Source organism: Physeter macrocephalus, chromosome 8 (assembly GCF_002837175.3).
Source record: "Physeter macrocephalus isolate SW-GA chromosome 8, ASM283717v5, whole genome shotgun sequence".
Classification (NCBI taxonomy): domain Eukaryota; kingdom Metazoa; phylum Chordata; class Mammalia; order Artiodactyla; family Physeteridae; genus Physeter; species Physeter macrocephalus.
In genome coordinates, this window is record NC_041221.1 from 129201854 (window position 1) to 129215905 (window position 14052).

General features: G+C 40.6%; 1 protein-coding gene across 2 annotated transcripts in view; it reads left to right on the forward strand.

The window, feature by feature from the left end:
• The window catches only part of RAD50 (RAD50 double strand break repair protein), a 132057-nt gene extending 120298 nt beyond the window's left edge, over positions 1-11759 (forward strand). Inside the window, exons 22-25 of one of the 2 annotated variants that reach the window (XM_024118526.3) lie at positions 6632-6717; positions 7255-7397; positions 9709-9842; positions 11313-11759. In XM_024118526.3, coding sequence (XP_023974294.1) covers positions 6632-6717; positions 7255-7397; positions 9709-9842; positions 11313-11499 — 550 coding nt within the window. In that variant the 3' untranslated portion in view covers positions 11500-11759. The remainder of the gene's footprint in view (positions 1-6631; positions 6718-7254; positions 7398-9708; positions 9843-11312) is intronic. The other variant, XM_024118516.3, reaches the window with a different exon arrangement.
• Positions 11760-14052: the final 2293 nt, after the last annotated feature.

The following is a 14052-nucleotide window of genomic DNA, read 5'->3' on the forward strand; positions in this document are numbered from 1 at the left end:
CGCAGGCTCAGCGGCCATGGCTCACGGGCCCAGCCGCTCCGCGGCATGTGGGATCTTCCCAGACTGGGGCACGAACCTGTGTCCCCTGCATCGGCAGGTGGACTCTCAACCACTGCGCCACCAGGGAAGCCCTTTCTTTTAATCTCTTAATGCAGTAAATTAATTTTTTTTCCTGTTGTACTGTTCTTGGTTTCTTGGGATAAACACTATTTGGTCATGATACATTGTTTTTAACACCTTCAGTCCTAAATTTGATTTTATTTAGAATGTTTGTATCTATATTCATAAGCAAAATAAGCCTATACTTTTTTTTTCTCTTTTTACTTATGTTTCTCCTTGCTTTGTAATACTTTATGTACTTGGGAGCTAGCTGTACCTTGAAGAATTGATAACATTCACTTATAAAACTGTCTGAGCCTGATGACTGTAAAGACAGCATTTTGACTGCCTTTTAAATTTTAATTATATTCAGGAGCTGTTAATATCCTATTTTTTCTCTGATCTTGAGCACATTACTAACCTGATTAAATCTCAGTTTTCTCCCCCCTCCCTGTTTTATTTTACTGAGAAATAATTAACATACATCACAGTATAAATTTAAGGTGTACAGCATGATGGTTTGATATACACATATTATGAAATGATTACTATAGTAGGTTTAGTTAAAATCCATCATCTCCTATAGAAAAAATAAAAAGAAAGGAAAAATTTTCTTCCTTGTGATGAGAACTCTTAGGATCTACTTTCTTAACAACTTTGTTATATGTCATACAGCAGTGTTAAGTACAGTCATCATGTTGTACATTACATTCCTAGTACATATTTATCTTATAAGTGGAAGTTTGTACCTTTTGACCACCTTCATCCAATTTCCCCATCTCTCCATCCCCCCACCTCTGGTAATCACAGATCAGTCTCTTTTTCTATGAGTTTGGTGTTTCGTTTTAATTTTTTTAAATTTATTTTAATTTTGGCTGTGTTGGGACTTCATTGCTGCACGCGGGCCTTCTCTAGTTGCAGTGAGTGGGGGCTACTCTTCATTGTGGTGGCTTCTCTTGTTGCAGAGCATGGGCTCTAGGCGCATGGGCTTCAGTAGTTGTGGCACGTGGGCTCAGTAGTTGTGGCACGTGGGCTCTAGAGCACAGACTCAGTAGTTGTGGTGCACAGGAGTTGCTCTGTGGCATGTAAGATCTTCCTGGATCAGGGACTGAACCCATGTCCCCCTGCATTGGCAGGCGGATTCTTAACAACTGCACCACCAGGGAAGTCCCTGTTTTGTTTTTAAATTCCACATATAAGTGAGATCTTGTCTTTTTTTGTCTGACTTACTTCTTTTAACATAATGCCTTCAAGGTCCATCCACGTTGTCCCCAATGGTAGGACTTCCTTGTTTTTTATGGCTGAATAATATTCCATTGTATGTATGTGTGTATATAGAGATATGTTATAGATATAGATTTAGATATATATAGATATAGATACATATAGATATATATCTCACGTCTTCTTTATCCATTCATCCAACAGTGGACACTTAGATTGTTTCCATGTCTTAGCTATTGTAAACAATGCTGCTATGAGCACAGGAGTGCAGATAACTTTTTGAGATAGTGTTTTCATTTCCTTTGGATATATTCCCAGAAGTGGAATTGCTAGAGCATATGGTAGTTCTAGTTTTAATTTTTTTAGGAACCTCTATACTGTTTTCCACAGTGGCTGTACCAATTTACAGTCCATCCCACCAACAGTGCACAAGGGTTTCCCTTTCTCCATATCCATGCCGTCATTTGTTATCTCTTGTTGGTGATGGCTGTTCTAAGAGATGTGAGGTGATATCTCATTATGGTTTTTTTTTTTAAGATTTATTTATTTATTTATTTTATTTTGGTTGCATCAGGCCTTAGTTGCGCCACGCAGGATCTTTTGTTGCAGCACGGTGGCTCTTCATTGTGGCGTGTGGGTTTTCTCTCTCTAGTTGTGGCGCATGGGCTTAGTTGCCCCGCAGCATGTGGGATCTTAGTTCCCTGACCAGGGATTGAACCTGCGTCCCCTGCATTGTAAGGCGGATTCTTTCCATTGGACCACCAGGGAAGTCCCTCATTGTGGTTTTAATCTGCATTTCCCTAATGACTGTGGGCATCTTTTTTCATGTACCTGTTGGCCATTTGTATAACTTCTTTGGAAAAATGTCTATCCAGGTCTTTTGCCCATTTTTAAATTGGATTTTTTGTTTGTTTCCAAGTTGTGTGGGTTCTTTATGGGTTTTGGATATTAACCCCTTATCAAATACATGGTTTTCAAATATTTTTTCCCATTCTATAGGTTGTCTTTTCACTTTGTTGTTGGTTTCTTTTGCTGTGCAAAACCTTTTTAGTTTGATGTAGTCCCACTTATTTTTTGTTGCTTGTGCTTTAAGGTGTGATTCCCAAAGAATCATTACCAAGACCCATGTCAAGGAGCTTTCTTCTAGGAGTTTCACAGTTTCAGGTTTTACATTTAAGTCTTTGATCCATTTAGAGTGTATTTTTGTGAGTGGTGTAAAATAGGGATCAAGTTTCATTCTTTTACATGTGAATATCCAATTTTCCCAAAACCGTCATTGAAGAGACTGTCCTTTCTCCATTGAGTACTTTTGGCTCCCTTGTCAAATATTAGTTTACCATATGTGCTTGGGTTAATTTCTGGGCTGACGATTGTGTTCTCTTGGTCTGTTTGTCTGTTTTTATGCCAGTACCATACTGGGTTTTTTTGTGAGTCTTTTTTTTTATATTGAAATATAGTTGATTTACAATGTTGTGTTAGTTTCAGGTGTACAGCACAGCGATTCAGTTATACGTATATATATTCTTTTACAGATTCTTTTTTTATAATATAAATTTATTTATTTATTTATTTTTGGCTGCATTGGGTCTTTGTTGCTGTGTGCGGGCTTTCTCTAGTTGCAGCGAGCAGGGGCCGCTCCTTGTTGCGGTGCACAGGCTCCTCATTTTGGTGGCTTCTCTTGTTGTGGAGCATGGGCTCTAGGCATGCGAACTTCAGCAGTCGTGGCACATGGGCTCATTAGTTTTGGCTCGCGGGCTCTAGAGCGCAGGCTCAGCAGTTGTGGCACATGGGCCTAGTTGCTCTGTGGCATGTAGGATCTTCCCAGACCAGGGCTCGAACCCGTGACCCCTGCATTGGCAGGCGGATTCTTAACCACTGTGCTACCAGGGAAGCCCCTACAGATTCTTTTTCCTTATAGGTTATTACAAAATATTGAGTATAGCTCCCTGTGCTATACAGTAGGTCGTTGTTGGTTATCTATATTACATACAGCAGTGTGTATATGTTAATCCCATCATCCTAATTTATCCCTCCCCTCCCCGCTTCCCCTTTGGTAACCGTAAGTTTGTTTTCTACGTCTGTGGGTCTTTTTCTGTTTTTGTAAATAGGTTCATTTTAATCTGTTTTTTGTTTTTTCAGATTCCACATATAAGTGATATAATATGATATTTGTCATTCTTTGTCTGGCTTATTACTTCACTTGGTGTGAAAATCTCTAGGTCTGTCTATGTTGCTACAAATGGCATTATTTCATTCTTTTTTATGGCTGAATAATGTTCCATTGTATATATGTACCACATCATCTTTATCCATTCCTTTGTCAATAAATAGTGCTGCAGCAAACACTGAGGTGCATGTATCTTTTCAAATTATGTTTTTCTCCGGATATATGCCCAGGAGTGGGATTGCTGGATCATATGGTAGTTCTATTTTTAGTTTTTTAAGGACCTTCCATACTGTTCTCCATAATGGTTGTACCAATTTACATTCCCACCAACAATGTAGGAGGGTTCCCTTTTCTCCACACCCTCTCCTGCATTTATTGTTTGTAGACTTTGATGATGGTCATTCTGACCAGTGTGAGGTGATACATCATAGTATTGATTTGCATTTCTCTAATAATTAGCGACCTTGAGCATCTTGGCTGTTGCGTTTTGGTCATCTATATGTCTTCTTTGGAGAAATGTCTATTTAGATCTTCCACCCATTTTTTGATTGGGTTGTTTGTTTTTTTGATACAGAACTGCATGAGCTGTGTGTATATTTTGGAGATTAACCCCTTGTTGGTCGCTTCATTTGTAAATATTTTCTCCCATTCTGTGGGTTGTCTTTTCGTTTTATCGTTTCTTTTGCTGTGCAAAAGCTCGTAAGTTTAATTAGGTGCCATTTGTTTATTTTTATTTTCATTACTCTAGGAGATGGATCCAAAAAGGTATTGCTGTGATTTATTTATTATTTATTTTTGGCTGTGTTGGGTCTTTGTTGCTGCGCACGCGCTTTCTCTAGTTGTGGGGGAGTGGGGGCTACTCTTCATTGCAGTGCATGGGCTTCTCATTGCGGTGGCTTCTCGTTGCAGAGCATGGGCTCTAGGCATGCGGGCTTCAGTAGTCGCAGCACTTGGCCTCAGTAGTTGTGGCTCGCAGGCTTTAGACCACAGGCTCAGTAGTTGTGGCACATGGGCTTAGTTGCTCCACGTCATGTGGGATCTTCCCGGACCAGGGATTGAACCCATTTCTCCTGCACTGGCAGGCAGATTTTTAACCACTGTGCCACCAGGGAAGCCCTGTGATTTATTTCATTTTCTTTAATCAGGGTCTTTTAGTTTTCATAGTAGAGATCTTTCACCTCCTTAGTTAAATTTATTCCTAAGTACTTTATTGTTTTTGATGCTATTGTAAACGGGATTGATTTATTTTTTAGAAAATTCGTTGTTAGAGAATCTCAGTTTTCTTAATGGTAAAATGGAGATAACCAAATCTAACTCTCAGTATTGTAGTAAGGATTAAATGAGATAAAATATTATTATTTAGCATAATTGTACCTTACATAAGGTAAAGCTCATCACTAGTAGCCACTTATCATTGTTATTCCTTCAAGTAGATTAATGTAGTTACTGTAATCACTGCACAGTGGGGTTGTAAGCTCCATATTAGCAGAGAGATAAGATACAAAGATAAGTGAATGGTCCAGCCAACAGTAGTGGGCATCCACTCTGTCTGCCATGATCGTTGGTGAGTCTGGATCCCTCTAAGGACTAGAGCTTTTTCCTGCATTGTTGTCTCTCAGCAGACCTACCCATGGGCGAGGATGCACCACCTCTGTTGTACCAGGGAGCTGTGGTGTAGGCTATGTGTGTGCACCTGGGACATCTGTGCCCCACCTGGAGCTTTTTCTCCACATTGGGAGTGCTTATTTATGTTGATTATAGAAGATTTTTAACTTGAATGGAAAGATGACATTTTTGAAAAGTCATTTGAAAAATCAAGATCGTACTGTATAAAGCTAAGCATTACATGATTGGTCTCAAGAACATTCTCAGGTTTTTTTTTTTTTTTACAAATATTTAGAAGTTGTGTCTGTCTTTTTGAAAGAAGTATAAAATCTGAGACTGAGATAGATGTATAAAATAGAAAATGGAGACTTGTTGCATTCTCATCAACAAGCAGAATATGGTTTTTTCTGGTTTTTATTACTTCACAATCCTTCATCTGATATTTAAAATGTATTTATGTTGAGTCATTTCTTTCTCTTTTGCTGGTAAACCGGAAGATCATGAAATGATTCTGCAGAGGCAGTATCATTACGTTCAGTTTCTTTTTTTGTATATATCAGATAAGAGACTTGTAAATGGAAGTATGTCCGCCTCACATCCTTTGTATGGTAATGGCAGTGATGTTTGCCTTTTTGTGACTGGTGCAACATTTATTAATTCATAAACCCACTTCCAAATAACCTAAGGGCTTTTTGACGAAAGGTGACTCTAGTAAGAACGGTGTTAGATTTTGACAGGCTACTTTTGTTTTTACAGACATTTCTTTTCTTCTTTTTAGTGTTTCGAAACTACTAGTATTTTAAGAGTGTTGTGGGGGCAGAGGGGTGCCATGGTCAAAGAAAGTTAATGCACATATTTGGGGTTAGGGTTTCTGAATCTTCAGCTAGGAAGGGAAAATAAAAGTTTTGAGGCTCAGCTCAGCTTAAGCGTCTTTATCACCCTCTCTGAACCAACACTTTTGGTTGGTAAAAAGCTCACAGATCTGAGAAATAAAAGCAGTTTAAGAGGTTGACTTTGGTCAACCTTAATAATAATAGAAGAGAAAAAGGGCAGCAATTCCAGAGATTCACCTATTTTCCCATAGACTAAGGGACCCTGTACACCTCCTGGCCCGTCTTTAACTCACTGTCATCTGTTCAGCAGGGCTTCCTATAACCAGTTGGTATCAGTGGAAACAGTCCTTCCATTAAGCCTAAGAAATGTCTCCTTAAAAATTGTTTCAAAAGTTTTCACAGTATTTGAGCATTTAAGGGAGTGTTTGTCATATCATAGAGAGTGAAAATGGAGAAGGATAAGGAGTCCAGAGTGCTGGAATTATATATGCCTGAGAGTTTGCCATACTAGCCAATAGCAAGGTTTTGGTTCTGTTTATTTTTTCTAGCTCGTACTATATTCTACTTTTATCATTGAGAATATTGGGGAATTTATCTCATGATATTACTTATTATATACACTATTATACATTGCATATTTTTTTAATATATACTGTTAAATTTATTGTTATGTTATCTTCAAAGTATCAATGGCTTTTTCCAGAGCAATAATGAAATTTCACAGTATGAAAATGGAAGAAATCAACAAAATTATTCGTGACCTTTGGCGAAGTACCTATCGCGGACAAGGTAATTAACATGGTGTATCATGAATGCTCTTTCTAAAGCCCTATATCCAGCTCTTGCCTCATATGACTGCTCATCATGCCAGTATTACCTCTGGGCCTCTCTCTGAACATCTCTTTCCGATTTTCTAAGAATTCTTATCTTAGAATTCTTATCAAGAAAAAAATGCAAAGTTTTCTATTCCAAAGCCTGACAGGACTTACAGATTTGGCTGGGCACATTATATTTAGTTGATGATGTAATAGGTTCTGTCGAAGTGCAGATAGGGATAAGCCAAAATGTGATAAGAAGAAAACCATCAGGAGGAAACTTTTAATAGGGGAACTAAGAAAAAGGCACCTCTGAGACTGAGGGTTGGGGCATCTGGTTGCTTCTGGCCAGGAATCTTCATCACCAGAGAAAAAGTTTCCAAACCAGCCATTGTTTTCCTCTGGTAATGTCAGCCTCACACGTTGCTTATAACTTACTTTGATAAGGTTTGCAAGTGGCAAAAGGCTGCAGAGTGTAGGTTCCCCTAAAATCTTCTTCTTTCTGTGTCAGACATTGAATACATAGAAATTCGATCTGATGCCGATGAAAATGTATCAGCTTCTGATAAAAGGCGGAATTACAACTACCGAGTGGTGATGCTCAGGGGAGACACGCCCTTGGATATGCGAGGACGATGCAGTGCCGGACAAAAGGCAGGTATCTCAAGAGCCTAGGGAACCACCTGTACACAGAGAATTGACAAAGAGGAATCATTGTCAGTGCAGTGGAAGCACCCAAAGTTGCCCTTGAATGGTAGGAAGCTCCTTATAGAACTCCTTGCTGCCATGTAAAGTGAATCAGGCTCAGTCACTCTCATTACACTCTCTCAATTCTAACCAGCATTTCCTGCAACATTATGTAAAGTAGGCTTTTAGAAGAGGGGCCTGAAACAGTCTCACAGGATAGCCTAAATGTAAACCAAGAAGTTGAAGACCATTCATTGTTCCACAGCACTCCTTATGAGAATAAGGTTACTGGGTTATCAGTTACAGGCACACCACTATTTTATGTGCCACCAAGAAAGAAAAAATTCAATTGTAATTGTAAGATGCATCCTCATTTCAGAGAAGTCAAAGGGTGGGGGAAGGGTATGTTTTAGAATCAGTGACATACAGTATTAGCAAACCAGATCCTAGATGGAGCCAGATGAGGCATTACAATAAGTGAGAGTCTAATTGAGAAGGTAGCCTCATCATAGGACTGAGTCCTTACCACCACTCCCAGCCTAGCCTTTGGGCCTGAGGACCATCTAAAAGAAGGGTCTGCCAGGGTCAAAGGCTTTGATACCCACAGGTGCCTCTGTCCCCACCACCACACACACAGGGACTCAGTATTGGGCCAGACCATCTAGCTCTACAGGAAGCTCTGGGAGGATAGCCTGGGTTGGATATATAGAGTACAGAGGAATAAAGTTTCAAAGAGTTGGGAAAGTGGGACCTGCTTCCTTAGGGTACAAGGCTGGGTTCTTTCACTGTGCACTGGTTTGTAAAAGATGTTAAAGGTTTTTGAGCTTCCTCCTTTCAGATTAGAAGCAGAACATTATACTTGATAACATCTCTGGACCCCTGATTTTCTTAACAAAATTTTATAGTTCCAGAAACGGATGCTCACATTATCAGAGTTAATTTCATAAAAGGTTTGCAATTTTTGCTTAAAAACACTCTATGCATGTATGCATTTTTGTCATCAACCCGGACAGCTGATACCCAATTTATCAGGCATCTGCAGATTATTATCTTAATCATAGTCTGCAAAAATGACAAATTTGTGATCTACAGTCAGTTATCCCCTACTTGCACTGATGATTTTTTGTGGTAATTATGAATGAGAAAATAGTTTGAAACATGTCCATTTGGATTAAAAATACTTTCTGAACAAAAGATTTCTAATAGCTACTCCAAATTATAAAAATTAATTAGCAGTAATTGCTTCCCTGGTGTTGGGCGACAGAATAGACAAATGGTTTGGTAGAGGTGGGCCAGGAGCTCCAGTCATACCCCACTCTGAGTGGGTGGTGGTGCAGGTGACAACAGATAGAAGTGCGCATCCCCAAAGGGCCAGCATCAGAGCAAGGCTATAAACTGCTCTAAAATCACTAACTCACTCACTGATGCTCCTTCACTCACAAATCGGGGTGGGTGGTGGAGGGGGGCATTACAGCTCACACAGAAAGTAGTGTATACTTCCTAAACTAGTTCTTCACTCTTAATTCTTTGTCCTTTGTACCCTCAAATGGCTTCAGCTGTGGCGTAGTTTAGTATTAGGCTTCTATTAACCACAAAAGTGCCTCATAGTTTGGGTTGCTTGGATTTCCTACAGTCAAGCTTAAATAAAACCATACTTCTGTACTCCTGGTGCTTTTTCCCCTCCCTTCCTTTCCCTCTCCCCCTCAGAATCATACACATAAACATTTAAGTGTGGGTTAGAGCAGTGGTGCCTCTTTGGGAGCCATAGATCTCACAGAACATAGAGATTTAAAGATGTCTCTGAGGGAAAAGGTGTCTGAGGCTCTGGAAAATGTATTATGTCTAAGTTTTCTAACAAATCTCATTATCAGGAAAATAGCCAGGTTATGGTTTTAAGGTTGTTAATCTTATAGCATTAATAAAATTACTAGTTACAGATAAATGTTAATGCATTTCTGATTCAAGTCTGTAATTTGAAGTTTTGTTGTAGCCGATGTGAGGTGTTTGTGCAGGGTCAGCACTGCTTTTAGCGTTGTATTTCATTGCAAATGATAGGATGAGATAATACAAATGATAGTTCACCTTCTGGAAGGGCATGAGCATTTGGTCACAGTGCTAGGCTCTCCCAAACAAAAGAGCAGTGATTTACCTAAGGTCAGTGATCCTGTGACATTGCCCTGCCTTTCCCTTCTAAAGACATTATGCCAGGTCTGCCTGCTTTTCTAAGGTGAATGAGAAAAATGTGCAGTGCAGCTAAGCTCTGGTGCTTTTGTTCCAGGTATTAGCCTCACTCATCATTCGCCTAGCCCTGGCTGAAACATTCTGCTTAAACTGTGGCATCCTTGCTTTGGATGAGCCAACGACAAATCTTGACCGAGAAAACATTGAATCTCTTGCACATGCTCTGGTTGAGTAAGTATCTCAAATTTGGGGCCAAGTTATGATAGTATTTAAAGTAAGGTTAAGAGAATTCTATGATGAAAATCCTCTGCAGATGTGTCTTCCTTGAGGAAACTGGTTTTGCCAGACCTTAGGCTTTACCTGGATCGTAATTCTTCAGATGCTTAAAAAAAGAATTACATGGTGAACAGCCACCCCAGACACATCCTGCATCTCCCCAAGAGTGTTCATAGGGAAACCCATGGTGAGGGTCTCCTGGCTTGGTTTGGTTTTCCTGTAAACCCACCAGAGGGGCCCACATGTCCTGTACAGGAGTTAGCATTCCCTGCTAAAGCCTTTCTAGGTGGTAACAGTAGTGACAGTGGCTTTTAGACTATTTCCCCAGCTTCTCACGTGTGTCAGCATCTATGAGGAATGACAGTGCTTACTCAACAAGTGTATTAGTGGTGAAGTAGAATCCAGAGGGTAAAACTGCATACACTTTTTACCGTAGTTCACCTGTGGTGGGTGCATGCTCTAGGGATAGGCAGCCTTTGCTTATGGGCTGTGCTGGCAGAGGAAAGGCACTTTCCGTGAGGTAGAGAAGCTATTTTGGGTACTTCTTGCTCCAGACAGACTCCTTCTAGCAGAGAAAACGTTTCCTGTGTGATAGCAGGGATGGAGCCAGAAGGAGACTTGAGCAGCCACAGAGCCACCTTTCTCCAGCCATCTCTCAGTAGTCCCGTGTGCCCAACAAGTAAGGGCTGGTGCTTTTGAAACCTAAGTACATCCAGCTCCAGGCAAGGGATAAATAAGTGGTTAGGTAAAAGAAAAAGTCTTTCAAGTCTCAGATGCATAACTAATTACCTCAGCACATAGATAACGAGCAAAAAATGTTCTCAGTACACCCACTCAGGCCCCCTGTGTGTCATACCAATGATGCATCCAGTGACTGGTGGTGGCAGAATTCTAAGTAGACCCAGCTCCTAAGAAGGCAGTGGGGCTCACAGTGTTATTCCCCTTGCCTGTAGTCTGTCTTGTCTTTTTTTTTTTTTTTAATGTAATTTTCTTCCAGAGAAAACTAGTATCATCAGGTCAGGAAAACCCCAGGCAAAGGAATAATCAGACCCCTAAAGTTGAGCAGCACAGATATTAAGGAAAACTCATTTAAACATTTCCACCTGCTTTAAGAATAAACTAGATCATGTATTCTCACCAGTCTCTAAGCTAGACCTGAGTGAAGAGTCATACCATGCATCCCCACTGTCTGGAGAGGAGACGGGACTGCTACCTGGCTGGGCTGAAGGCCTGGATCCACCCCCCACTCCCCCCCGCCACTTCCTGCAGGGCTGTCAGAGGCCCTCCCTGATACACAGCACAGGAAAAACCTGGTCATCACACACAGCATACATTTATGTGTCTGACAAGGTTCTCAGTGCTTTTTTTCAAATAAAAGAAAGGGTTATGTATGTTCTTTAGTAATAAAATGTTATATTGTTTCAGGATAATAAAAAGTCGCTCACAGCAGCGTAACTTCCAGCTTCTGGTGATCACTCATGATGAAGATTTTGTGGAGCTCTTAGGGCGTTCTGAATATGTGGAGAAATTCTACAGGATTAAGAAGAACATTGATCAGTGCTCAGAGATCGTGAAATGCAGTATTAGTTCCCTAGGATCTAATGTTCGTTAAAAACATTCAAGATTTATATGCCTTTGAAACATGGGTCCTCAGCCAACTGCTTATTTCTGGTATTGAGTCAATATGAAAATATGTTCTTTCAAATGAGCCTTGTGTCTAGGGTTTTTAATGTCTGAGAGGTTCGAAAATCATTAAAATTGTTTCACAAGGAATTTGGACTGATTCCCTGAACTTCATCCCCCTCCAGGCAGCCTCTGACAGTCCTGTGGGGCTCAACAGCAGCACAGTTGGACTCAGCTTCCCTGCTTCCCTTCCTAGCACTGATGAAGGAGTCTATGGGACCTGAAGTTTCTTACTCGCCTTTCACTTCTCAAAGCATTAGTGAGAAGCAGTTCTCTGCCTGGATACTTTATGGCTTGGGCATTTAAAAAGTCAGTGTTGGGCTTCCCTGGTGGCGCAGTGGTTGCGCTTCCGCCTGCCGATGCAGGGGAACCGGGTTCGCGCCCCGGTCTGGGAGGATCCCGCATGCCGCGGAGCGGCTGGGCCCGTGAGCCATGGCCGCTGAGCCTGCGCGTCCGGAGCCTGTGCTCCGCAACGGGAGAGGCCGCAGCAGAGGGAGGCCCGCATACCACAAAAAAAAAAAAAAAAAAAAAAAAGTCAATGTTTGTTAAGTGTTACCTGTAAATTTATTTCTTTGGATATGGTTTAAAAAACTGTGTTATCAGTATTAATATCTGAAGATGACAGAAATGACTGAATAGTAATATTTGGCTCTGCTCTTAACTTTATAAATCTGGGCAAGTGACCTCTCAGGGCCTCAGTTTCCCCAACTGTAATTTGAAGTAGTCGAATGGGGGCTTCAGGGTTTGAAAAGAACCTTAATTATCTAATTCAATACCCACTGTCCTCCCTCCCTACATATCCCAACTAGGTAGTCATCCAAACTTGGGCTCTTTCTAGAGAGAGGAAGTTCCCCACTGTGCACATCCACATTTAGAAAGCTCTGCCCAAGAGCAAGGCCTCTCTTCACTTGGGGCCTGACCTGCATTCATGAAGGAGTCTGTAACTTTCCCATATGTCTATGCTATTTATCAGGTTGGCCTTACCATGAATCCCGATTGCTCTCCAAGTATGCAACTCTGGTGTGGAAGGGAAGCAGAGCTCGCTCAAAGTCAAGACTGGCTCCCCGTGGGGTCCAAGCAGACCTGGAAAAGCAGGCCTCATTTTCATTCCAGATGTTGCTTCTAATAAGAGCCTAATCATACCCTTTTCCTGGAATTGCCAGCTGACAACTTGAAGCCTTTCACAAGCATTCCACACAGAATGCTACCAAGTGATGCACTTTTGAATTAGACTTTGAGTCAGTCTGTCAGTCATGTGGCACAATCACTAGGAGCCAAGAACCACTTGGCAACCACTAGAAGCTGAAAAAGGCAAAGAAACAGACTCGTCCCTCAGAGCCTCCAAAAGGAACCAGCTCTACTGACACCTTGACTTTTAGCCCAGTAAACTGATTTTTGGACTTTTAGCCTTCAGAATTACATAAGAGAATAATACTTGTTTTAAGCTGCTGAGTTTGTGCTTATTTGTTACAGCAGCAATAGAAAACTAACACTATCCACTGTATATATAATCAATTTCTGTGTATCTAATATGATACTAGTTACTACTATCCTTGAGACAATTGAAAAAAGGTTACTCGTCATTTTTTATGTTCTGTGGTTCACAGAAAGAATGCTGGTTGAGAAAGTCTGGTCCAGACCCTCATCCAGTCCATGGATGAAACGGCCAAGCAGCAGAGCCACCACTCCAGCCACCTGCTTCTTGTCCACTGACACCACTCCAGCCACCTGCTTCTTGTCCACTGACTGATAATGTTCAGTCATCCTAATTAGCTTTGAAAATCTAAAATCACCATTATTAGCCAAACTAGCATAATCTCAACAAAGGTACCATGAGAAAAAAACAGCAGACCAATCTCACTCAGAGGACACATCCAGGAATTCATAAATTAAGAACAAATCAATTCCAGTCATCTATTAAAATAAACATACATAATAACCAAGGTGTCTTTATCCCAAGAATGCAAGAATATTTCAGAAGATAACTGTTTACAAATCATCACCATAATAAAGCCAAAGGGGAAAAATTCTGGTAGACACCTAACACTGACCATTATTTGATAAAATTCAACATCTCCTAGCTTTAGTAAACTCATACTTTTGCAAAGAATAAAAGAATATTTTCTTAGTGTTATTTGTCATGAATTAAAAATTGTCATCTTAATAGCAAAAGATGAAATATTTTCCATTAAATAAAAAAACCAGGTAGCTTCTATCAACATACTTTTGAAAGCTCTAGCCATTGCAACAAGAAATGACAAGGCAATACAAGATAAATACAGGCAAATGAAACAGAGTTATTTACAAATTAAAACAGACTTCCCAATTTCAAGTCTGCTTTCCCCTGACGATGTGACTTCCCTCACAGCCCTTTTTTTTTTTTTTTTTTTTTTTTTTTTTTTGTGGTATGCGGGCCTCCCTCTGTTGTGGCCTCTCCCGCTGCGGAGCACAGGCTCCGGACGCGCAGGCTCAGCGGCCATGG